A 27,633-nucleotide genomic window follows, 5' to 3' on the forward strand; every position below is an offset into this window, starting at 1 on the left:
TGCTGTGAGTGCAGAAAATGTCCTATGCCTGATGAATTTCATAATCTTGCAACATGACAGCCCTGTGCTAGACTGAACTCACTGAACTTCATTGAACTTCACTGAACTTTTTAGTGGGTTCTGCACTGCTGCTGCTAAAGTGGGCTTAGCAGCAGTGGTGCTTTTTAGACGTAAGTGGCTGTTAAAATGGCTACGTGTTGTGATTATTATCAGCTTAGTTTTTGTTTGTTTCATTACATTACACTCACTATATGTATACTGTTGTCAGTTGAAAGCAACTTTGGCTATTTGATGGACATCGTGCAGCTGTTAGTGCTGAGCTGCATGAACAGTTAGAATCATATATTTCCAGAGCTAAAAAGAGATTTAATATTGGCTGTAACTTTCAGTAGGTAACCAGAAACCCAACTCCAAATGAGCGACGGTGACTCGGGAGGTAAGAGCAGATAGCCTACTAATCAGAATGTTGGAATGTTGGCGGTTCAATCCCACCAACCTCAACATATCTGCTGTTCTTCAGCAAGTGTTGAACCAGTTTTTTATGACTTAAAAATGTCATAAAATGCAATCCTGTGTTAATGTGTATGAAAAGGACTTGTAGTGTAAAAGAGTTCTGAGTGGTCAGCAAGACTAGAAATGTGCTATCTAAATGCCAGTCCATTTAACACTAATTACGTGAGCTGTATCTGAGGCATTGACCATAGTATGTTATGTAATGAATTAAATGTCACATGGTGTTTGGTTCACTGCTTGGCCTGTCTCTCCTCATGGCTCACTGAAATTCAAAAACTGTGCAGTACCAGTACTTTGAAAATTGAAAGCGAATTGAAATGTGAAATGTGGTATTATTGTAAATTGAGATGTTGGAGAGGAAGGTTTTTTTTTTTTGTGAAACTATGATTTATACACAATTATTACTGTTTTGGCTTTAATGTGAGAGCAACGCAGTACAAGGCATTTTTTTTCTTACTGTTTATCAGTGCTGCAGTAGTAGTGGTTGGAATACTTTTTTAAACTTAGCTTCATCTCGTTTCAAGTTTTTATGAGGAATCTTAAACTGTAGTCTAGGTTAGAGTGTTTAACCAAAACCATCCGTCTGAGCCAGTGTGTGTTATGTTGAATACAGAGGTTTGGGTTTTTTGTATTTTGTTTTTTTGCTAAAATAAAATTCACTTCATTTTGGCTTTTATTTGACCAGTGGAAGGAGGGAGAATGCCCGCACGTCTTAATTTTTCACTGTAGCCTGCTTCTGCTTCCAGATCTCCACTCTGCTAGTGTTGTGCTTAGACAACTATCTTTATGGTTAGTGGGTATGTGTGCATGGTGTGTGTGTGTTCACGGATGTAATGTACGTGCATGCATGCATGTTTCTATCTGTGTGAAACAACGAATACATATCATTGCCCAGAGCAGTGTGTGGGCCAAACAGCCACAAAGGATTTGAGTCATTGTGTTACTTTCACAGTGAAACTAGTCCACCACAGAGGATGCAGAGCCAACGTGATGCAGCTGTGCCTATGACCTTTAATGCATAGATTGCATGAATGCATGGGGGGGAAAAGTGATATAGCTAAGGAATGTAAGCACGGGAAACACATTATGTCAGGTTTCATTCAACAAAAGCACTCTATTTAATTGTTGCTTTGGTGTCATAACAGAAAATGTATGTAAAATAGGCTTATTGTGTGCCTTACCTATGTGCCTACATGTTTTGCGTATATTTATGTGGCTTTCTGCCCCTGTTGACGACATCATGTATCATGATCTTAGACAGAGTCTTCTTTTCATTAAATCGATAGCATTACATGAGGGTTTCAAGTGTTTAAAATTCAAAAGGGAGGATTTTTTCTTTCCTCGTGGCCCATGCTTAATCAGAACTAATCAAAAGCTATACTAATTCATCATCTGTGTCCTACTCTGTGTATGTGTCCTGCTCTGGTGGGAGTGTCTATTTTTCAAATGATTACACTCTTGTCCCTGAGGCTCTGTTGGCCACTGAAAGCTCTGTTAAGCATAACAATCACCATCACCTCTCCTCAGCAGGACACTTAGACTTATTAGTTTCAGGGAATTAACATGTTTGTAAAGCGATAATAACACGGTGTTGTATTTTATGTTTTCACCAGACTATTAGTTAATTGGGCTAATTAAGTCAGAAATATACACTCACACTAACATAATAGGTTGTATGTATATTATTTGACCCCCATGCAGCTACTTTGAGGTATTGTGTGCAAGTACATATGTACTGTATTTGACTAAATATGGCGGCCTGGAAATAACAAACTAGAAAATCTTCCGTGTTAAATATTCATCACGCGAGTGATAAAGTTAACTTTCTAAAAACCACACACGCAAAGCCTCCATGATGAAATCTCTGCTTTAACCGTTTCATGTCGTTTTATTTTATGCCTGTTTATTAAAAAAACAGAAAGAAAGAAAATTTAGAGGCCTGCTGGGAGTTTGTTTGGGCGACTATCTGAGCACCTCTCATTTTCCCTCGACAGGACATCACAGCTTAGCTAACAGCTGAGGCTGGAAAAGGTCAGCTGAATCCACAGAAATATGGTTAATTTGATTTACCAGGGCAAACTTTCCTGGTTTTTGAATCTTTTGTGAAGCTAGTATCTCTTAGTGAAGAGCTCAGACTGTTTATGCCTCACCTTTATGTTTCCTTATTCATTTAATTATAATCACTCTAGAATTTACAGTTGTCTGTATCCTCTGTATCTCTTTGATTTGCCATCCTTTGATCCTCTTCAGTCTTTCTCTCACACTCAGCTCTTGACCTCCTCTTTAAAAATCAGTCTTTCTCCTTTTTTGTCTTTTTACACAGAACAATGCTTTGGATTTATGCATAGCTACACTTATTTGGTTAATTGAAAACGTTCCAGTGTGCTGCAGAGACATGTTCTATAGCAGCGATCCCCAACCCCCGGATCTCGGACCGGTACCGGTCCGTGAGTCGTTTGGTACCGGGTCGCGAGAGTTGAGGCTCAGGTGTGAAATGTATAGTTTTCAGGGTTTTTATCGGTTTTCAGCGTTATTTTGTTATCGTTTACTCGGTTTTCCTTGGTCTTTTCACGCGTGTTATGAATAAATTTTCTTTTTTTCGGTACTGGTACTAGTTTTATTTTGTTGTATTTATCCGTGACACATTAAAGGCCGGTCCATGAAAATATTGTCGGGCATAAACCGGTCCGCGGTGCAAAAATGGTTGGAGACCGCTGTTCTATAGAACAGAAGTTCCTTTGCCATACAACAGCAATTTTTACCTTTGTACAGAGATCCATTATTGCAGAAGAAGCATCTGAGACTTCATTTTGTTTTCCATGTTTGCTTTCAGTGAAATCAGGAGTAACATTAAATGCAGTAAATACACAATGATTGTTGACTGCAAGATAAGCAGGTGGAATTCATTGTTGCATAAACATATAATTTTTACTTCGTGATTGACTAAAGTGTCTCTTCAGTCACAGTTTAATTACTCTTTTATAATTTTAGCTTTGTAGAAATTCTTGACGTCATCTTACTAGAACACAGTCCCTGTCTGGTTGTTTGCCCAGAAAGTCCCACATGAGCAGGAGTTGAGCAACCCAAATTGGTACGTAGCTACATCTTAGGCCCTGAAGGTTCTTATCTAGATCAGATATTAGGATGTCCTCATGTTGCCTATCAGCCACCTGGCAACAGACTGAAATCACAGACCACACAATACTATAGCATGTGCTATTAATTAGTTATAAAATTAAAAATTCAAATGTTAAGGCTAATGGATTAAGAGAATGTATTTATCTGCTTCATCTTGTAACATTTCTCTGAGGTGATCTACAGTGCTAAACTCCACAGGAAAAAAAGTACCATGCACGTATTACTGAGGTAACTTGTGCATCAAAAGGTGTAGAAGTGTATAAGCCAAGTTTGCTGTTAGCATGGGTGCTTTGATGCCCTGCTGAGTTCCCTTTGATTCTATTTCTCTTAAGCTCTACATATGTAATCGCTGACTAAAAGGAAGGTGACCATAACTGCTTTTGGCATATGCTTCTCTGTGGCTGCAGTGATAACAGCAAATTAGACTGAGTCAAGGGTGCAGTTAGTGAAGCACAGTTCGAGGCTCTTTTTTAGGTGTCATTAGTGAATCACAAACTGTGGATTTTTTTTCTTGTACTTTTTGTTAGTGTTATTAGATTCTGATAATGGTGTTATGACATTATCAACTGGATATTTGCTTTTAGAAATAAAAAATAAAGTACGACTGGCGCACCTTTTCATTTGTAATTTAACTGTGGATGAACTTTTTCGGTGAAATCTTTTGTTATCAGTGTTTCTTTCTGATTCTGTCACAGTTTTGGTTGCTTCGGAGTGTGAACTCACCCTGTCTGTGCGTTTTGTCTTTTAGTACCGGATTGGGCAGCTGTACATGATCAGTAAACACAGCCATGAGCAGAGCGATCGAGGGGAAGGGGTGGAGGTTGTCCAGAACGAACCGTATGAAGACCCGGCACATGGCCAAGGACAGTACACAGAGAAACGAGTCTACCTCAACAGGTCAGTGGAATATTCTCCTGCTAGTTGAATGCCCGACATGTGATTAATTAGTAGTGTGTGGGCTACTTTTATATGCTGGCCACCATTAATCTAATCTAATTTTCATTTGGTCTCCAACCAGTTCCTGAACATTTCTGTTTGCTGTCTTTCTCTGGCAGAATCTTCTTGCCCACAGAACATATTTTGTTTGTTTGTTTCAGAAATGGAACGAACAAATTCAATCCCTATGGTTGAATATTTACAGAAAAGACTACTCAGTGAATGCAATGAATCAAAATGAATCAAAAACTTCCCACACTGACTGGCAGAACTAAACTCTGTAGAAGTTTACCAGAAAGCCAAATGCTTGTGGGATTGTTGTTTTAAAGGCTATTCTCGCCACCTGGGACCTAATTCCCTGTTCCTAAATGCAGTCAATCCAAAAAAAAGCAATGCAGGGGTTAAAATCGTGATATAGTTTAACAAGAAATACTTCAAATTGCCTAAACACCGCTTGCAGTGTTTCCTGGTGATGAACTATTTGCTTATATTTACAGCATTTCTTCCCGATGACACGAGTGCTTGCAGGATGTGGTAATTTCAGGTAATTCGGTAAAAAATGATTAGACCTAAAATTGTTCTTGTTTGTCTGAGGCAAAGATGTACAATCTAATCACAATGGCCTCTGCATCGAGAAGCATCGAGAAGCATCAAGTCCATTCATTGTATCTTTGGTTGTTTAATGACAAGACTGGCAGTATTGTTGTTAATTTTTTTATTTTAATGAATGATTAATTACTTATTTGTTATAATGAATTGTCATTTAAATATATATAATTATTATTACGAATTAAAATGAAAGTTAGCAAGAAATACATTATTAAAAAATGAAAAGGTGGAAATTTTTTTGCGGAAAAAAATATGACAGAGCCTAAACGAGGTCAAGAGAGAGAAAATGGAAGAAGGCAGAGATGCTGTAGGCCATTTGTCTGAGCACAAATACCCGTGTCAGCATTCGCTATGCCAGGGAACTAATTATGTTGAGTCAGCACACCTCTGCTCTGCAGAGGAAATGAAGAAGGCAAAGGCAGCATACAGAGATCGTCTGGATCTCCATTCAGATATTTTCAGTCGGTTTGCTTTGTATTGAACTAGAAATTTATATAGATAAATTGAGTATTTTGAGCAACAGTGTTCAGGAAGACACTTGCTTGGAGCTTTGTTTAAACAGAAATGAAAGGCAACAGTTGCTTTGTACAAAAAAAAGACCTTAGGCTATAATCTTCATTCACACTGTAAGGTGGAGCAGTTCTGTGAAATTTTTGTGAAATTTTGCCAATATCTAAGGAGCGATATTTACTCATTTCAGAGCAGTTCATTCATGCGCACCAACAAAATTGTCATTCAGGCAAGGAGAAAAAAGAGGGACAGAATTGTATTCTAAACACTTAAACTCTCAGCTTTGATGGATGTTTGCATTTGCAGTTAGATGGAGATCTAGAAAACACTAACCTTTCCACAGCAGCTGACATTTTGATGGAGTGAAATGTATGAGTGCGTAAATGTGTGTCTGTGTTTGGCAGAATTCAAAAGCTCCACATATTGATGATGAACATCCCTGTGGTTTAATTCGAAACCCTCACTTCTCAATGGAAATAACAGCTGCGTTCCTCTGTCAACCACTCAAGCTGCCTTTTATATCTCTGTCTTACAATATTTGTAGTGAAAAAATGATCAAGGAATTCTTACTAGATGGTGCATAATCATGGAAAACAACTGATGTGCTTTCACATGAAGTGAAATGGCATTCTTAATTTATTGCCTTAAAACAAACAAACACACAAACCTGGGTAATATCAGCAGAACCCAACAGTGTAAACATGTAAATAAATAAGTAAACAAAACCATTGTTGGGGAAGTCTGTTTGTGTTTTGGTTTGGCTCTACTACCAAATGCAATAAAATTCCCTTCAGGCGTTCTTGAGATATCAAATTGACCAGAAGACATAAAAAAAACTAATCCACAAGTAATATTGTTATATTTTAATGATGTTCTTTGTATAAACGTGGTAAGCGTGGCAAGAAGAAACTGCATGGATGTAAGTTAGGCTTGTATAGAATCAACAACATAACTTTACTATAGTTAACTACTGTTCTGTTTACCTTAACTGGTCATCCATCTGGAGCTGCAACAAGTAAACATTAACTTTAAGTCACCAGCAGGGAATCAAGCTGCCAATCTGTCACACTTTAACCGCCTCATTAGCCCTCACAATCTGCTTCACACAGTACTTTACTATTTGGCCTGATCTCATCTCATGAATACTGTTTTCCTTGTTTATTATCATTATTATTATTGTTATTACTATTACTATTGTTAAAGTTGATTGATTATGAACAATTGTTACCATTCCTCAGATGCGTTCAGATAAACCGGGATGCTTTTTTAAAAAAATAAATAAAATAAAGCAGACATCCATTACGCTCGCACGTTTGGCAACATGGGCTGGCAAAGATCTTTACAAGAAGAAGAAGGAGGGAATAGGAGAACTCAACAGATGGAGGTGTAGGAGGGGTGTCAGTCTCTTTGTTGGAAGAGAGAGAGAATATCTGGCAGCATTCACAAATTTTTATTCACAGCAGTCACGTATTTCACGGAGTGCCATTTTTGTCCTGTTTTGGAGAGTATGTCAGTCAAAGTATGTGGCGGCTTTCCAAAGTACATAATCGAAGAAAAGTGAATGTCAAGCACAGACATGCATTAATAAGTCTCCCGAATACACATATTGGTAGAGTACTGAAACAGTGACCTCATGCTGGATGATACCGAGATTAAAAGTTTCAACAAAGTGCTTTCAGGCTCAGAAAACTCATATGTCTGCCGCTACAACTGATAAATAGTGCGATATTTAATAAATTTTTGAGAGTTTATATGACTATTTTGTTTGTGGGATAAGTATGACACTACCTTGACATAATTTAACCTGCATTAGAAGCATCCTGCTGATTCCTTGTGAAAAAGGGGGGAAAGCCAGAAGTAGCTTTATTAACTCAGATTAATACATTAGTGAAACAAAGCTGTGAGATGTTTCAAGTCGGAATAAGTTATCCGTCAGTGTCGAGGATTTGAATTGTTGAAATGTCATGAAATAAAATTATTATGTTGTAAAATTATGTTGCTGCACAGCTCACGAGAAAAAGGGAAGGCACCACTTGTTTTTTCCTCATTGCTGCCATTAATGTGTCTTTTGGTCCCTTTAGGTCCTTAAAGCCCAACTGCTTCAGCCATCCTTGGAATGAATGTGTTTAACTGTGTGTATATATATAAAAAAAAGAGAGAGCGCTCCTTTATAGACCACATTTATATCAGCAGCATAAATTGTTATAACTTTTTTTTTTGTCCGTATGTTCTTTTGTTGGTCTTTTGGTTTCATTTATTACATTAGAGTGGCTGAAAATCCTAAGCTGCCATTTGTACTCCCCTCAATCAAAGCTTTACAGAAGCACTCTTTTATTCAACTGTTTTATTCTGCGAGTCCATTTTCCTTTCATGCGTAAAACAAGTTTTCGATGATTGCTGTGCCAAAGGAAGCAGTTTCAATCTTTCAACCTCCTTCACTAACACAAGCTCACAGTTGCGCTCCACATCTGTCTTTGTCTCTCTCAATGCCTCTCTGCAGTAAATTACCCAGCTGGGCTCGAGCAGTGGTTCCTAAAATCTTCTATGTAACAGAGAAGGCATGGAACTACTACCCTTACACCATAACCGGTAAGTAAACCGTCTAAAAGTATTTCTCAGGATGTCATGCTGTTCACAGCTCATGCTATATCAAGAATTGAGTTAGCTGTTGTAACTGAAGGAGGCCTACTTTTGCCTTCTTAATACTCTGTGTTTAAAGCCTAGAACTACAGTCAGATTGTAAGCACAATATTTCTTTTAAAGGTCAGCTTCTCAGGACTCGCCAGCTACTATAAACACTTGGCTGCATGTTTTAAGTGAACTGGAGGAGTGTGAAAAGAAGATATAAAGGTTTAAGAAGCTTGGAGATAAAATCTGGTCCCAGATTGTGAATCTTTAATGGACAGTTTTAATAGATTGTGCAAAAGCATATATCCTTTTTTTTAATGTAGGTAAAAGTCACTGAGAGCCCAAAGAAAGCTGAAATTACAGCAAAAGTAACATAAGTAAAGAAACAAATACAACCGATATTCAGTGCAGGTGAACACAAACATCCAATTCATTTGCATTAACACATTATTTAAATAATTTCTTGCCTTAAATTTTTATTGGACTCAAACTTATCCGTCATAACCAACTCTAACAGTTTCAGGTCCGTCTGCGGATTATTCCAGAAAAAGGGAGCAGCATATTTAAAAGCCTTCTTTTTCCATTCTGACTGACACAATTTCCAGAAAGACCAATAAAGACATGTTCATGCAGCGTATAAGTTTAAAGCAGCAATTTTTCTGAGTATTCGAGATTTGGATGACTTGATCTGTTAATTAGTTGTGAAAGATTATATGAACCCCTGTAGATGTAACACAGTCTGAGGCAGCAGTGCCAGTTAAAATCTGCAGCCAGGAGACTTTCATTAAAATCGCAGGTTAGTGGTTTGTTACAGATTCATAAAAAGTCCCCTGAAAAGTTGAAGTTTGAGGCAAAGAAATTAGCCTGGACTAGGGCTGCCACGATTAGTCGACTAGTCACGATTACGTCGACTATCAAAATCGTCGACGACTAATTTAATAGTCGACGCGTCGTTTGAAGCTTTGTAAGATCACAAAAGACGCAGGAATCAGTAGTAGGATTTAAGAGTGTAATAATGGACTGAAACAGAAGATGGCAGCACTGCATGTCCAAGGATGCCAGCTGCCGTTAAACCCCGAAGAAGAAGAAACTGTGTCCCAGAATTCATAGCGCGGCCCATCGCGGCCCTGCTTAGTTTCCAACAATGGCGGCAGCTGGTTAGTTTTAATATTATTCTTATTATTCTTTCTGGGTCACAAAATAAACGTTTAACATATTTTCAGGCGAGAATGTAGCTGTGTAAACCTCAAATATCTGCTCAGTTTATCAAGACACCACATATTTTCAAAAGCGCTCCGACGTTTTCGGAGGCATCTGTTATCCACTAGCTCGATAGCTAGCCGGGGGCTAGGCTAATTAAAGCCGTGAGAACACCGGACTCCCGGCAGATCGTTTTCAAACCCACCGCTGTCTTTCACTACTCAGGTTAAACATGATATATAAGTCACTTAGATAACTTCAAAATGTTGTTTGGCTTTTTTCAGTGTTTTATTTGTTCCTGAGTAAATCGGTTTGGATGAGATTAAAGTTATAGTTTTTACACAGCTGAATAAACGTCAAGCAGACAGCTGATTATCAGAAGTGTGAGATGCTGGAGAATTTACTCCGGTGTCCTGTTATATTTTAGATAGCAAGGAGTTTATTAAACTCCACCGAAACACTCTGCAAATGTCATTAAAATTTAATAAACTATCATCTTGTCTTTATTTTTAGTTAGCACATACCTTAAACACTTAAAGCTGAAAGCTAATGATAGTTATATAAGAGCAGATGCTGCTGGTGCAATAAGCTGTATGCTGTATGTTCAATGGATGATGATCTGATTAGTCGACTAATCGCAAAAGTAATCGCTGACTAGTCGACTATCAAAATAATCGTTTGTGGCAGCCCTAGCCTGGACCTCAACATTATTGAAGCAGTGTGGGATCAGCTTAACAGAAAACAGAACTAAAGGCAGAAACATCCAAAGGAGAGATTTGAATGGCTGTCAAGAAGCCAGGAGGACTTTTTTTGAAGACTACTTAAAGAAATTACAAGAAAACCTACCTAAGAGAGTTCAGGCTGTGCTGTGGTTATACCAAATATCGCATTTCAAGCTAATTAGAATTGTAGAAACTCTCTTTTTACCTTCCATTCATCAGGTGCTGGCATATCCCAGCTGCCATATGGTGAGAGGTGGGGCACACTGTGGCTCTATCGCAGGGCAATCATTCACACTCATTGCCAATTTAGAATACCTACGTAACCTAATCCCATGCATGTGTGGTTGTGTGGATTTTCTCTTTGAACTCTGGCAACTGTACCTATTTCCCATTTTCCTTACAATATATAAAGAAATGAGAGTTGGATCAAGACTTTTGCACAGCACTGTAAGAAAAAGCGAATAAGTGGTCAGAGCCATCAAAGTTACTATGCAACCTAACTCGTAATTTATGGTCAGATTCCAGCAGCTCCATGTGTAATCTCTGAAGGACATTTGGAGGTTTCACCACATTAAGGCTTATAGCAGATTTGGGCACAGTGATCATGAGCTGGATGCAGTGACTTTGGAAATAAGCGCTTTTATAGCAACTTGAGCAAAATGCTAATTCAGTGTTAAAGGTCGGTGACTGCCATAGATGAAAGATGAGGGAGGATTTTCAGTGTTGATCAATAAAGTGCAATCTTAAACTCTATAAAAGGTGAAGGCATTTACATGGGACAGCATCTTCAGTCAAAAAGCAAACTGCAGACATTGTAAGTTCCTGAGTGCCCTTAATGCCTCCACGCAACATTCAAGGTCAACCAGAATGGGATGTTACATCAGTGACAGCGTTGCAGCTTTCTGGTTGCCAGTGTTTCAGTTTGGTAGCAAAACACAAAACTATGTAAAAAAGTATGAACGTGTCACTCATTCACGCGTGACCACGTTTAAATCTGCATATAGTTACATGCTTACAGCCGCCAGTGCTTTTTATGCGCATTGAGCACAGCGGTGGAATAAGCCAATATTACCAATATTACGAGCAAGCAGTAATCAGGAGTCCAAAGATCAGAGGCACAGTGGCCAGAACAGAACATTTCTGTGATGCTTTAATGATTCTGATCATTAAAAAGCGGTGTTACAAGATGATGAGGACAGATTAAAGGGAATGAAAACACACACTCTAGTGAGGAGGGATGATTTGGGTTTTCAGATATTTGACAGACATTTTTTATATGTTGTAGCCTTCACTTATATTCTTTGATGTTGTGTAACTGATTTTGCTTTCTTTTGTGTTCTCCCATGGCTTTGACCCGATGTCACCTCATGCATTGTTCTGAAGAATACACTGTAAGTATCCTCAATCATTGTGGAATATTATTGTGGAAATATTAGGAGCTAATTGAATATCATAGAAGGGGCAAACATTTATGTTTACCTCACCGGTAGATTTCAAACAAAGATCTTTTTTCTCCATTTCTTTTAATTAATAGCACATAGAAAAATTGATTATTAAGTATTGTGTACTTAATAATAGGCCCAGCAGAGACTCAACTCTGGCCCTTTGAGCTTTAGAAATTGTGAAGAATTGCATAGATTTTTCCCTTTTCCTATTGATTTAGACCTCTCCCTGCCACTGAAATTCATACTAGACCAAAGTAAATAAGTAATACATAAACAATGACAATAATTTGATTGTTTGTTTGTATTTTACAGTGAGTTCACAGGGGGAAGCATTTTCCCGGAGTTAACAAAAATTTCAGCACTTTTTTTAGTAGCTTTAGCAATTTATTACATAGTTTTACTCGTGAAGTCTGGTCCACTCAAGATCAAAGTGAGCTGTATGCGGCCCACAGTGTGAAATGACTTTGACATCCCTTCTCTAAATTGTGTCTGCTCGTCTTTCATTTCAAACATCTGACTGCTTGTAACATGTCAAATTGTAGAAAAATGCCAGAATTTACATATTAAAGAATTTTCCGATTACTGATTATGCAGTCTTCTGCTGTATGCAGCGTAGCCGCAGTACAGTGGTGGCAGCTGAGTTCTGTCAGAAGGGTTTGTTAGTCTCTGCAATGATCAAAACAACTTACATAGCAACCACACACACAAACACACACACACGCACTAAGTTTTCCCCAATAATCAGAACGGCCTCTGTGACCCATGATTAACCTTGATACATAATTTAAAACATATGAATGTGATTAGGCTATAGGGCTTCTGTTATGCAGAGGGAGAAATGTCAGTAGCGTGAGTCACGACACTTTTGGGTGTGGGGATAAACGGGGAAAGAGGACAATGTTGTGACAGCGAAGGAATGCTCGATATTGTCTATGTGCATGTGTGGGAGCGTACTGTGCTTATGTATGAGTCAGTGCAAATACACCCATGCAAAATGAGTTTTTAAGCAGGCTAGCAAAATTGTCTTGGTTTTTGTCACTTTTGACAGGGAGATTTAAGTACTGCACTGCTACAGCTCATTTTAAACTATACAGTGATAAACATACAAATGGAGAAAAAACCTTCCCAACTCAGACACGGTGCTCATAAAAGCACTTGAGGTGTTACAGCAAGGCACGTATGAATATGTTAGCCTCATGAAGAACAGACTTCATAAGCTCGTTGCTTCTATTTTTGCTCAGCTTTGGAATGCAGAAGAATAATAAAAGCAACACCGCTTCTGTTAAGGACATTAGTTGATGAATTTGTCTTTACAAGTGATTAAGCATCTTTTTTCTTTCTTAATCCACAGTGCTCGTTCCTGCCCAAGTTTTCCATCCACATAGAGACAAAATATGAGGACAACAAAGGATGCAATGACAATGTAAGTACATGGTGTGCAGGTGTGATAGGAGCTTTGAACTGTGGTTTGGGTGTTTCCTTTTAGTCACATGCTGAGTGGAACACAGTATAGTATGACTGCTCTGTACATCTGCAGTCTGTTGCATGAATGTCTCTGCAAGCAGATGGACGCCTCCTGTGTTCCTCCTCCAGATGGTCTAAAGGCAAATAGTTTTCCATGCTGCAGAGATTTTAAAGTGTTTTTGAGGCAAACTTGTGATTTTGGGCTATACAAGTTATATTGATTTGACCTCATGATGTGTTATTAGTAATGGCCTTGTGTTCCGTTACTTCTGGGCTTTCTGTTCTGATATAAATACTGTAGCATATGCACTTTGGTGACCCATAAGCAGCGCAATGGAACAAAGTAGAAAATGAAACTTTTAGTTTTATCTTTATCGTGAAATGCACTGTTTGTGGTTTCCCAGCGAACACCCATACTGCTGTCAGCCCATATGCCCAGTCAGTTAATCAGGCAGGCTCTCACTCCCACGCAAATCTTTCAGCTTAATGTAACACTGCTGACTGTTTGCTCTCTTTCTCATAGAGAAATATGTAAAGCAAGATAACCCTGTCTAAGATAAAATAGCACATAAAAAACAAGATCTCTACAAAGGCTATATGAGTAAAATTATCCAGGCAGATCTGGCAGCAAAGACTCTTTCTGTGCAATCCCATCATGTAATAATGCCAACAGTGCATGAGCCTCAAGAGTCTGCCAAAAAACGGCTCCACTTGTTGGACACCTAATTTCATTTGGGTTGTTGGAATTGCTAACTCTCTGTATTCCCATTTATATGGGTATTAATCATCAAATGAAAGGCTGCCAGTGCTCAGACATTAGGAAAAAGAAATCGTGGAGTGGTGTGCTACATACAGATAGTTTTAAATGTATTGTGGTTACTGGTAAGCAGGTTAAGATCACTCGAGTTTTAAAATGATGTGTGGTTTTTGCGATGTATACGTAGAAGATGGTTCCTAGTGCTTCAAGTGCTTTGTTTGTGTCTGAGACAAACCACACTTGTACCCTTAAAGCAGGAAGACGGAAATGACCAGACTGTCAGTGCTCATTGATGCATGCATGAAACGTTAGACTGATGCTTGCTTCATCTGACAAGACAAAGTGATAGACCAAAGAGTTTTTAAATGAAATCTAAAGAGCAGAAATCGCCTTCAGCAAGTGCACTTTGTGGATGAAAACTAAGAGAAATCACAGTTGTGTCGGATAAATATCTGGTTTCAATTTGAAATGCCTGTGGACACACACGGACACACACGCAGATTTAGCACTTAGATTTAGTAATGGAATAAAACAGCTTTGCTACTTTGTATAACGTCTTTAAGGCAAGTAAACAAGGGGCTTTGCATTTTTTATGACAAACAGTAACCAGTCTGAGTTATGTATGTTTCTATAAAGGATGCTGTGAAATGATAAGAATGCAGCTGCTTTGGTGTGTGTGTGTGTGTGTGTGTGTGTGTGTGTGTGTGTGTGTGTGTGTGTGTGTGTGTGTGTGTGTGTGTGTGTTTTTTAAGACTTCAACAAACCTTCCCCCACCCATAGTCCAGGGGTGGGGGAACTCCAGGCCTCGAGGGCCGGTGTCCTGCAGGTTTTAGATGCGTCCTTGATCCAACACAGCTGATTTAAATGGCTAAATTACTTCCTCAACATGTCTTGAAGTTCCCCAGAGGTCTGGTAATGAACTAATCATTTGATTCAGGTGTGTTGACCCAGGGTGAGATCTAAAACCTGCAGGACACTGGCCGTCGAGGCCTGGAGTTGCCCACCTCTGCCCTAGTCCAATCTTACGACATAACTTGCATTTGTCCACTCAGCTTGTTGTTTATAAACTAAGCTGAAAACATAGTGAAAGAGAGGAAGGCCAACTGCATGAATATGGAGGAAGCATGAATGGAAACAAAAAAGGAAAAGCAAGGAATCTTGAAAGTTAGAAGGACAGGAAATGAGTAGATGTGCCTGGACAGAATGCACTCGTTGAATTGAGGGTGTGGTAAAAGAAAATGCATGAGAGGTTTCACACAGGGAAACTGTAACCATAATAAGATCATGCAACAAAAAAAAAGAAAGAAAGAAAAAAGATACAGATATGATTGAATCAGGGCTGAGCTCAAGGAATGTAGACTTTGGGATTGCCCAAGTTACAACACATCTTATAACAAATGAAACATGCTCATGTCTCATAAAGTCTCATGAAAAATAGAATACAGCTGGTTAATGTTAAGCAGAAATAAGCAGTGTCTTCGCCATTGGACAGAATGACAGAGAAAGTGTAAGGCCATAAGTAGAGCTATGGCTTTGCGATACACTTAAATCTTGGGCAGTGATATATTTACTGTTTGTTGTCATCTCTTACCCCCTCTTTCTGTACTAAATATACATTCAGTAATTATGCTAATTATTTTTATCCACTGAAAATGGGAGACTATACATTTAAAAAGGTTGTACTTCCCAAACAGTTAATGTAATGTGTTTGTAAAATCCAGGGAATTAAACTTGAGAGCCTGAGCTTCAATCACATCTTAATGATTTGAATTGAAAATCCAGCCTTATTCTTGATGGATAAGGCTTGTGCTATTATCATTATTAATATTATCAAAACAATCCCATAAAAATAGGTCTGTAGGTTCCCAGTCATTCAGGTCACAGGAGTCTTAAGTCATTGAACTGAATTCATTTGGACTTCTTTATATGTTTGTGAAGTTGTTTTTTTATCCAAGTCATTGATGACTCTCAGGACCACGTCCGAGTTGATACATGAGACTCTTCATCAGCTTGTAGAACTAAAGAAGGGTCTCAGATGAGAGGTAAAAAGTCTTCATTCAATACCATTTGTTAGTGTATCTAGAAAAAAAGATTAAATGTTATTTTCTCATAGCTAAAGACGTACCCTAAGTTTATTAGAGTATTTTGAGTATTTTCCTTGCTTATGTTTATATTGAAATGGTCTCTTAAGAGTTTTAGGTGCTGGTGCTGCATCAGTATCTTTAAAAATATTCAGCATCGAGTGAAAAAAAAAACCCCCAAAACATTTCACTCATTCATTACTGCAGATGTTTGTTTATATTTTGCAGAGTGACAAAGTGCAGCTATTTTTCCTTCTTCTCATCTGTTGACACAAATCAATTTCCTGTCACTTCTTTTATTGCTTTCCCTGTCTGTCATTATCAGAACAGTTTCAGAATGTAATTGTAACCTTGGAATTATTTAAGTGCCACAGTGTCTAGTTTGTGATGTATCACAGTGTTGCTGTTGTAGTAGAAAGGACTATTTCTAGAGGTCAACTCATTATTTATCAAGCTTTTGATTTAGTTTCACACAAATTTTGCAGCAAGATGCTCACAAGCTCTGACTGTAGAAGAACTGATAAATCGACAAGTAGATGCATGCATAAATTGCAGTGTATTATAAACTAACTGCAACATCCCTTTATTCAACATGAGAAATAATGACCGACAGCAATAAGAAAGCAACACAAAGAATGAAGGAGGGCCGATGACTTCTCAACATTTGATGCAGTTATTGGAGTCAGCACTGGCAGTGCTTCAAAACATGGGAGAGAGCGCCCCCTACTGGTTATTTAGACAATAACATGTGGTTCAAGTGATGAGGCTTTAGAGCAGGGGTGGGCAACTCCAGGCCTCGAGGGCCGGCGTCCTGCAGGTTTTAGATGTGTCCTTGATCCAACACAGCTGATTTAAATGGCTAAATTACTTCATCAACATGTCTTGAAGTTCTCCAGAGGTCTGGTAACGAACTAATCATTTGATTCAGGTGTGTTGACCCAGGGTGAGATCTAAAACCTGCAGGACACTGGCCGTCGAGGCCTGGAGTTGCCCACCTCTGCCCTGGTCCAATCTTACGACATAACTTGCATTTGTCCACTCAGCTTGTTGTTTATAAACTAAGCTGTAAAACATAGTGAAAGAGAGGAAGGCCAACTGCATGAATATGGAGGAAGCATGAATGGAAACAAAAAAGGAAAAGCAAGGAATCTTGAAAGTTAGAAGGACAGGAAATGAGTAGATGTGCCTGGACAGAATGCACTCGTTGAATTGAGGGTGTGGTAAAAGAAAATGCATGAGAGGTTTCACACAGGGAAACTGTAACCATAATAAGATCATGCAACAAAAAAAAAGCTGCTCATGTCTCATAAAGTCTCATGAAAAATAGAATACAGCTGGTTAGGGCTGCTCAATTAATCGAATTTTAATCACGATTACGATCTGGGCTTTCAACGATCATTAAAAATGACTGAGCCGATTATTAGCCCCTCCCTCATTTATCCGCGACACCTTAAAGGCCGGTCCGTGAAAATATTGTCGGGCGCAAAAAAGGTTGGAGACCGCTGATTAAGAGGACCCGAGGGAAGCCCGGAAAGCTAAGCAGAAGTTATTTGGAGAGGAGAGTGACTGCCGCTGGTTGAAAAGAGAGGTAAAAAAAACTTCAGTGGTGTTGCACACTATTTTATATTATTTTTTAAAGTCATTGTTAACCCTTTAAAGCCGGTCAGAGCAGCACGCTCCGTGTTGTGTAACTATTTTTAAATCCCTGTAGAATCTGAACCGTGTAAGCTAGCGCAATAATTTGTTTTGCATATGAAACCGGAGGAGTTGTACTTACATCTGATGCCATCAGCTTGTCCTCGGTCACAGTTTCCTTCCACATAAAGCTTTGCAAAAACTGCATAAAAAGCTCTTGCAGGAACAAAAACACAATATTCCAGAAACACGCTTTGCCGTTCCTATCAGCTGTTCGTAACACTTCCCACAGTGAAACAGACGTCAGCGCGAACTGTATGTCCGCCATTTCCTGGCCGAAACCGGAAGTGACGTCATTTTCGCGGAAATTGTAGTTTTTTACTTGTAGGCCTTAAAAGCCTATACTGGTCATGTTTGACCTTTCTGAATAGTTGCTGGGATGCTTAGAACTCAAATTGCACTGCTGGAAATAGTTTATTTTGATGCACATGCTGTTTTCTTTGCAAATTTGCATCATAGGATTGTTTTTTCGTTTTTCCTGCAGTATATAAAAATTGGTGTATCTCCAAAATAAAACTATGAAGACACTCAAAATAAATTTCCTGTTGTTGTAAACTATTTTTTGCAACTTTTTTGTATTTAAAGTTTTGAGGGATAAACCTCTTAAATTTCTCCAAGTAGAAATATATGTAAACAAAACAAAAACGATTTTCAATTTTTTTGTAGTTTATTGCACTTTTTTGCAATTAATGTAGTTACTATGGACTTAATGCATACATATTATTAAAATATGGGCTATAACAGTTGCATAGCAAATTGAAATGCTCCCACAAACGGCACTACAACATGTAAATGGCCTGTATTTATATAGCGCTTTACTAGTCCCTAAGGACCCCAAAGCGCTTTACATATCCAGTCATCCACCCATTCACACACACATTCACACACTGGTGATGGCAAGCTACATTGTAGCCACAGCCACCCTGGGGTGCACTGACAGAGGCGAGGCTGCCGGACACTGGCGCCACCGGGCCCTCTGACCACCACCAGTAGGCAACGGGTGAAGTGTCTTGCCCAAGGACACAACGACCGAGACTGTCCAAGCCGGGGCTCGAACCGGCAACCTTCCAATTACAAGGCGAACTCCCAACTCTTGAGCCACGATCGCCCGACATGTAAAAAAAATAATATGAGCTCTGGCGGACTTGGTTCTATAGTAGGTCTTAAAGGGTTAAATAAATATCGTCAAATAATCGCGATCTCAATTTCAGTGAAAATAATCGTGATTATCATTTTTGCCATAATCGAGCAGCCCTACAGCTGGTTAATGTTAAGCAGAAATAAGCAGTGTCTTCGCCATTGGACAGAATGACAGAGAAAGTGTAAGACCATAAGTAGAGCTATGGCTTTGCAATACACTTTGCGATACACTGGAGTTGCCCACCTCTGCTTTTAGAGTGACAAGGTACAAGTCAAGCAGTGTTAAGATTCTATTCCAACTCTTGCAGTGACCAGTAAGTACCTTTCTGAGATGTATTTATGTGACGACGGGCAAATCTACCTCGTCTGTTTTCAGATCTTTGACACTGAGCTGAAGGACCAGGAGAGGGAAGTTTGCTTCATCGACATCGCCTACGATGAGATCCCGGAGCGCTACTATAAAGAGTCTGAGGTGAGTTTGTGTAGGTGTGTGTGTGTGTTTGAAGGCTGTTAGCTAATAGGAGTAAACGCCCCTGGAGAGGTGTAAACACACTGGTGGAAACAGTAGTAAAAACTGTGTCATTTATTAAATCACTTCTAATGGAAAGGTTCTTCTGTTTCTAGATGGAAAATAGGAATACATTTTATTTTATTTTTATCTGTTCAGTTGTGTAAATTATGTGGACTTCAGAGCTGCACTTACCTCAAATGACTCTTCCATCTCACACATTTTTATCTGGCATCTATCTTTTTTCATAGCTGTTTAATAAAAGCTTGAGATTTTCTCAAGGACGAGGGTTAATGTGAAAAGGTGTTATTTACTGTCATTCAGTTCAAAGTTTTGATTATTTCCCAAGTCTGTTGCAGACACGATGCCAGTTTGGGTTACAGTGTCACATGTGTGATCACTCTACAATTGCAGGACTTACGATATTTCAAGTCTGAGAAGACGTCACGAGGGATTCTTCAGGAGGGCTGGAGGGACACGCAGGATCCCATCATGTGCTCATACAAACTTGTCTCAGTAAAGTTTGAGGTGTGGGGTCTGCAGACACGAGTTGAGCAGTTTGTCCACAAGGTGAGACGTCAGACGCAAGTCTTAATAAAATACATATTTCAAATTCTAGTACTGGATGAAGTAAATTTCCATAGTTACAACTGAAACGTGAATGTTTCCAACTTATCACAGCACATGTTCATCTTATGGTTGGTAAATGGGTTGAATATTAACAAACTGTAAGGCGTGGCTATTTATATTATTTGTGTGTTAGTTTATAAAGTTTTTCTGGACTTCAGACCGTCTTTGTATTTTTTTACAGGTGGTTCGGGATGTGCTGCTGCTGGGACACAGGCAGGCTTTTGCCTGGGTGGATGAGTGGATAGGTAGGTCACTGCTGAACTTATGTCATTAAAGTATTTAGTTTTCTTGTCTAAGTAATAGTACACAGTGCTACATGCAGTGGTAGCACGTCCATAGTTTAACAAATGTTTGAATTTGACATGTTCTTGTACTTTGCATTGTAGATCACTGTAGTTTACTTCCTGCCTCATTCATTGCCATGCATGAACAGTCATTCGGCCTCCAGCTAAACCCGGCCACTGCTAGTCCTGTTTATTCTCTTACAGCATGGAACCTCTTCTCACAACTAACCCACTAATAATAAACGCTTTTTGAGCATGGTCAAAGTTTGTTTCAACTGAGACCTGCACAATAGAAATATATTTCAACCACATTCTTTCATGTTTCATAATGGAGACATTCATATGTACCAGTTGATGCAACAAAAAAAATAAAAAAATGTAAAGAGTAGAAACAGTATTCTAAAACTGAAACAAAGTATCAGCAAAATAAAATGCATGCAGCGCATCTGACTGGCTGGTTGTGGTTAAATTTCCACTTATTCCTTTATTCCTTGGTGATGAGTGTGGTCCTTACTGAAACATGAAAGCTACCTTTGTCTGTTTCTGTGAATTTTGTGGTTGTGCAAGAAGCAGCTCTGTTTGCTCGTATAAGTGGCTGCAGCACATTAACTGTAGGGTGCATAGATGAGCCCATTGTCTTTGCCCTGAAATGTTCCCCTTCTCTATAACCACTAACCATTGCAGCCTGCACTTTTTTAATACTCCTAAAATCTTTTCACTGTGGAATGATTTTTTTTTTTTTTTTTTTTTTTGCCTGTGGAATCGGTTTTGCAGGTGTTTCTTTTATGCTTGCAATGATCCAGCCTCTCCATGCTTTTCCTTTGTCTTGAAACATCCTTGACCTTATCAGTCCTTTCCTCTTTGTGTGCCTCGGATTTGTTTGGTTTTATCCCACAAACTCTTTGGGTCTTGGGAAGCTGGCAGCTTAACCTCTAAAGCTTTAACTTCAAAAAAAGCCTGCCTTTGCCACCTAACGCTCTCGCCCCCCCACCTGTCTCTCAATTGGAGAACGTTGTAGGAGAGTTACCAACATTTCGACCCCCGTTCCACCCCTCCCCCCTTCTTCCAGATATGACTTTGGATGATGTGCGGGATTACGAGAGAAAAATGCATGAGAAAACCAACATTAAAGTTTGCCATGAACAGCAAGAGCATTCCACAACAAACGCATCTTCACTGGATGACATAGAGATCCATGACAAAGCAAGCGTATGTGTCTTTTTCATTGTTTTTTTTTTTACTCCATTGCCCCTCTTTTCTTATATTTAAACTGATGATGACTCTCCTCTGAAGCGTTCACAGCTGACTTTACATGTTCTCATGGATCGACTTATTCTGAGTCAAACTACTCACACACAAAGCCAAAAAACGAAATTTAATTTGAACTAACAGTTATGATGATTCTAAAAAAATGGTTCTTAAAAAATTCACGTTATCCACGTTTTTTTGTAAATATGTGGTTTGTTTTGTTTTTTAGTCTTTTACTGACCATGTACCATTTTCTAGGTGTGGCTGTGTTAACACATTCCAGCTTAACGTTTCTACATTCATACAAAGGCTTAAAAAGTTGTGTCCACCTTTCTGTCACTGGTCTTAATAAAATAAAATTTCTGATCCAGACATGACGATGGATGAGGTGAGAGAGTTTGAGCGCGCCATCCAGGAGGCCACGAACCAGAAGATTGGGATGTTTCCCCCGTCAATCTCTATCAGTGAGACACCCCTGTCCTCCTGTGCCCTCACTGGCCCTGCCAGCGCCCCCTCCACACCCATGTGCACCGATGCGCCTGAGTCACTCTCTGTCCCCAAGGACCGACCCCGCAAAAAGTCTGCCCCAGAAACCCTGACCCTTCCTGACCCAGCTCCAAGTGACGTCCCCCAGGGCTCAACCGTAAGCCCATTACCCACTTCAAACCACCTCCAACCATCCACACCGCCCTCTAATTCTGAGCTTGCTGAAGTGGAGGACCAGTAGAAGAACTTGGAATCTCTTTCCCTACCCCTTATTTTACTTATTCCCAGTACCTGTTGTCTTATGTGCCCAAATGAGACTAGCCTAACCTCCAAACACCAGTGCCCAAGACAGTCAAGTTCCTTAGCCATATCCAATGAATTGCCATAATCCTGAAAAAAAACAACAATCACTCTACAACAATCACTCTAGAAGCCTCATCAGTGTCACTGATACCATCCAGGGCAGCTGTAGGCTAAGCCACTGTGACGTGGCAGGCTTCTTCTTCCTGTGACTCTAACCAGCCACATTTAATCTAACAACCACCCACGGTCTTTAATTAAAGCAAAGCTTGTCAAATTGTATTTTATTTTTTTGACCAGCAGTTCTTTAACTCATCGGAATAAATTCCTGGCATTGTTTCCTTAGTTGTTATCGTCAACCATAAAGGCTGGCTATGAACTATCGAACTTTGAATAGTTGCCTTAACACCACAGAGCCATTGGTGTTTAATAGTTTTGACGACATGTGCAAATGAATGAATTTGTAAAATGGCTGTCGTGTATTCAATTAGAAATGTAATCATTGAAATGCACTAGAGTAGCACTGTAGATGTAATTTGTTAAAAAATCATACATTGAAATGAAAAGACAGCCAAGAACCCTCATAAAAGATGCTCCCGTTTCTTGAGCCGTCCAAACTAGTCGTTGGATCAGACTCTGCCCATTCCTTTGTTTTCCGAACTCCATTAATATAAGTGATGCAAGAGCAGTACAATCATAGAGTAAACACCTCAGGTCTCCCCCAACTCTATCTGGCACGCACTCCAAATACAGGGATTGTACTGTGTGTTTCTCTCCCTGGTTATTGCCAAACACGTGCATTTTGTACCTCCGCTGACATAATACAGTAACTATTGTACTATACTAGTCTGCCTAACCCTTGGAAATGTTTACACATCAGAAACCTTGGAGCATTTGCATATTAGCAGTCATGTTCAGAATAAGCTGTTGTTATTACTGCATTTGTCGTTTTAACGTGACAGTTGCAGTGTTGAAAGGTACTGCATATATCTTACTGAAGTTGACTGAGAGGTCAGTACAACAAAAGTACTTCATTACAACCAAGTCAAGTGTTGCCTGAAACTAATGCTGGACATCACATGTGACATAAATGTGATCCTTTTTGATCAAATCAGCGAGTCACTTTTACGTCACATGCAGGAACAAGGCCATTTTTGAGGAGGTTTTTCTTTTTGTTTTGTGCATAGTGGAGGTAGCAGCAACTCAGTGTTTGATTGGAGGAGAAGGGCACGTGCGTCAAGCTGACTTGAGTATGTGCCTCATTAGGTGCAAAGTATTTGCAGAAGTGCTTACTTTTTTGTCTCACCAGTGTTGGCAGAAAACAGTTTTAAAACAGAAGTGTCATTTGTAGTGAGCTATTATCATCCAAAACCGCCAGGATGACAATTTGTCCTGTGAAGGAATAAAAAAATGGTATTAATCAAAGACAGGTTTTTATATATGCTGCATGGATTTTTCACACCACATATTATATGAAGTAGATGGATATAATGTAAATGGATGATTTGATATATTTGGTGATTGAACCGCGTAAGAATAACGAATGCTTACATTTGAAGTCTGTAGTCATTTTGTAAAATATAACATCCAAATTTGAAGTGAAATGAAAGCATGTCCAGAGAATATACTCTGTAGGCCTATAAACTCTTTGAACTCAGTGCCTCTGCATGCAGAATTATATAATTACCGACATGTGTGTAAACCAAACTCTTATATTTAAGCAACAGACACACAAAATGCTGTTGCATTCTTCTTTCCCGGCTTTTTCCTGGCTCAAATGCTGCATTTAAGAATAAAAATGGGATAAAACGTCACATAAAGTAGCTGAATTGCAACATAATCAGATCAAGTCCATCATATCAAATGACACCACCAGATTTTCAAGTAACAGGGCTAACTTGTTATGTTTTAGTAAAGAAATTATTTGTTCGCTTCCCCCCTCCTTATGCGATTACCAACCTACAGCGCAATGCATTTTGCACTTTCCAGTCTTTGACACCTTATTTGACAATGAAGGAATGTGTTACATTACTGTCTTGTTGGGTTTGTTGGACCAAAGTCCCATATTACAGCATATTAACTTCAGAGAGAGAAGGTCAAAGAGAAGATCCTCGATGGTCTTCTCCTACAATATTGTTACTATTTTGTACAGTTTCTCACTTGCTTTTGTTAAAAAACAGAAAAAAAAACTGTAGCCATTTATCTGTAACTGTAGCTTTTGTCTTTGCCTTCTGAGGATACAAATGCTATATTCTGGTTATTGGCCCTTTGTTGATCTGTTATGTATAAGCTTATACATACTTACAACTCTGGTATTGACCACCTCTCTTGTCAGGAACAAAGAGATCCAGGGACATGTTCGATCTACCATGGGCTATTAATAAAATGCAAAATATCCAACTGTGTAACATTAAGCTCTGCTCTGTTTAAAAGAGTAACACATTAGGTATTGTAAATACTGTTGTTAATGATTAATATAGTAGATTTCTTATATTGAACCTGTTCAAAGTTTCATTACTGATGTGACATGAATGTGCTTAAAGCAGACAAAGAAGGTTACTCTTTTGTGTTTGTGTGATTAGGATGGCATTTTCACAGACATGGATTCAAATGTCTGTTTTATTCTAGATCTAGGCTTGATATGTGTCTAATCAATGAAGCTGTCATCTATTGAGCATACTGAATTTGGTTATGTTTACTTTTCTCAGTTAAGTATCAAAGTTCCTCATCGTAGTGGTGCACTTTTGACTCCGGTTGCTTTTGATGACCCTGCGGGGCAATATTATTTTCCAAGTCGTACAACAAAATGAAGCGTTTCTTTTTAGTGGTGTGGCTGCTTTGATGTTTACTCGCCATGTTTATTGAGGGTTGATTGGCTCTTCTGTTTTCCTTTATGTAGTAAACCTGCTGTACTTTGATTTAGTGATGATGTATTGTTCAGAGAAAAATGGTTTTAAAAATGAGTTTATCACCATTTCTTTTGTCAAGAGGACCAAACATTTCACTCCTCCTCCCCTCTTCCTGATGTAGTTTGCATTCGGCCAGGCTGTCGTGCTGTCTCCTGATATTTGGGGCCTGTGTCACAAAGCAGAGTCATGGAGTTATTTGGGATCTGTCACTGAGTAAAAGCACAGCTCAGTGTACTGCAGCATGTGTACGTTTCTGGCTCATCAAACTTTCTTCGTTAATTGTGCTTTGTGACACAGGCCCCAGAAGTGCCATTCTTGTTTAGCTGCTGGAAGTTGCTCTTAGTTCTTCCACTTATACTATTATTGCATTTGCTATATTTTTATTGCAGTTCAAGGTTAATTTGGTTCTTTGTTGTAATTATGGTTTTACTTTTTTCTGAAATAAACTTTATTAGCTATTACAAATGTGTATCTATTCTTTTTTTTAGTTCTAAGGCCCAAATCATCAGCCCTACACCACCGTGCTTGACATTTTGTCTGAAGTGTTTGTCCTGACATGTTGGTGTGGTGTGCATGATGCGTAGCGGCAGTTAACACACACCTGTATGCTCCAGATGGGTAAACTACCAAAACATCTGCTCTTCATTTAGGTGCTCACACTCACTGATGAGCATTTAATCAAATGCATTTGATTGACATTACAATTGAAAGTTGAGCACTTTCTTTTTCACATGACTCCATTTATGTAATGGAATTACAATTACTCAGCAATATGTTAGCGTAAGATTGTTGTTAGTGTAATAGTGTAATCATACTGTTCAACTTTATTGGTGCATTGTTGAATAACCAAAACATTGCAGAGTACTTTCAAAAGAAAGAAACTGTCATTGTAAAATGATCTTCCAGTCTCCAGCTGAGTAATAATAACTACATTATTAATATGCTTTGGAATCCAAATATAAAGGCAAAGTTAAACCACTCAAGAATAATTTAGCACACTTCTAACATATTAAATGGTGTTTTTTCTTGGTGCTACAGTGAGAATCCAGATGCTTTCTCTGGTTTGTCACTGGAACAATAATATAAAATAATTCTCCATTAATGACTGCAGGAACACCATTATAATCTGTAACCTCTTTAATAATGAGACAATTAAGTGATACTTGTAAATTGATTAAAATCACATTTATTTACGTTTTAATTAAAGTCAACATTTTTTTATATGTATGTGTTCTTATATATATAATGTTGTATTTCAGTAGGTTGTTACAAATCTTCAGTGGTAACACACAAAGAAAGAGATGTCTGGATTGGTGACTTCTCAGAGATAAGAAAGAGATACCAGGAGCAGGTAAGAAAAGGAAGTAATGGCTGTTTACATGATACTGTGGAATGAAAAAGCAGCTTTCAAAACTAGGAAATTGCTCCGTTAAGTGGACAGTTTGAAAAGAATTTGATACTCTATTTCCACCTATGCAAAGACTGACTGTAGAAATATAAGAGAGAACATTAATGCTGATTTTATGTAGTGGAATCACTTTATAATCTTGTTTACTACATAATAATTTATTCTAGGAAATTACAGAAATTAACAGGCCAAAAACATCACTGCTCTCGAGAAGATCTGCATGGAGGAATGGGCCAAAATACCAGCTACTGTGTGTGCAAACCTGGTAAAGACCTATAGTAAACGTTTGACCTCTGTTATTGCCAACAAAGGTTATGTTACAAAGTATTGAGTTGTATTTTTGTTATTGACCAAATACTTATTTTCCAGCCTGATTTACGAATAAATTCTTTACAAATCCTACCATGTGGATTCATGGATTTTTTTTTCACATTCTGTCTCTCACAGTTGAAGTGTACCTCTGGTGCAAATTACTGACCTCTGTCATCATTTTAGGTGGGGGAACTTGCACAATCGGTGGCTGACTAAATACTTTTTTGCCCCACTGTAGTTGATGTCGGTGGCAGCGGCGTTTTCTGCCTCAATGGTGAGGGTCACGTCTGATCCTGATGCAGCACTGGATGGAGCCGTTAGGGTCACGGTGCCATTGGCTTTACCACCACTGCCTGCTACAGTAGTAACACTGCTGGGTGAAGTGGAAGTATAACTGCGGTCATTGCTGACTCGCACTGTAAATGTCTCAGTTGCAGAGTCAGTTATAACTCCATCAGCAGTTGTGGCGACTGTGAAGGGGATGGAGATAGTAGTGCCCGGCTCGATGTTGGTATTATTGGCTTCAGCCTGGACAAGAAGAGAGGGAGAGAGGAGCAGGGGAATTATTTTTTTTAAAAGATTGTAGATAATAATATGTTGATGCATAATGACATGACTTCACACTGAAAGAAGCACAGTAGGAATGGCTGTTGTTTATGATTGTAGACTTATTTACATAGTTGGCTATTACAAATTATATAAAGTTAAAA

General features: G+C 38.8%; 1 protein-coding gene across 1 annotated transcript in view; it reads left to right on the forward strand.

The window, feature by feature from the left end:
• The window catches only part of LOC147328138 (cytoplasmic phosphatidylinositol transfer protein 1-like), a 77,491-nt gene extending 51,829 nt beyond the window's left edge, over window positions 1-25,662 (forward strand). The window contains exons 2-9 of the mRNA XM_086296314.1: window positions 4,400-4,548; window positions 8,207-8,295; window positions 11,640-11,647; window positions 13,053-13,124; window positions 19,215-19,310; window positions 19,761-19,916; window positions 20,158-20,221; window positions 21,880-25,662. Of these exons, the coding sequence (XP_086152440.1) occupies window positions 4,400-4,548; window positions 8,207-8,295; window positions 11,640-11,647; window positions 13,053-13,124; window positions 19,215-19,310; window positions 19,761-19,916; window positions 20,158-20,221; window positions 21,880-22,235 (990 nt within the window). The 3' untranslated portion in view covers window positions 22,236-25,662. The remainder of the gene's footprint in view (window positions 1-4,399; window positions 4,549-8,206; window positions 8,296-11,639; window positions 11,648-13,052; window positions 13,125-19,214; window positions 19,311-19,760; window positions 19,917-20,157; window positions 20,222-21,879) is intronic.
• Window positions 25,663-27,633: the final 1,971 nt, after the last annotated feature.

Source organism: Aulonocara sp. 'chitande type north' Nkhata Bay, linkage group LG6 (genome assembly GCF_057382095.1).
Source record: "Aulonocara sp. 'chitande type north' Nkhata Bay isolate Kocher_YH1m ecotype deep benthic linkage group LG6, A_spYH_male_GT1.1, whole genome shotgun sequence".
NCBI classification, from domain to species: domain Eukaryota; kingdom Metazoa; phylum Chordata; class Actinopteri; order Cichliformes; family Cichlidae; genus Aulonocara; species Aulonocara sp. 'chitande type north' Nkhata Bay.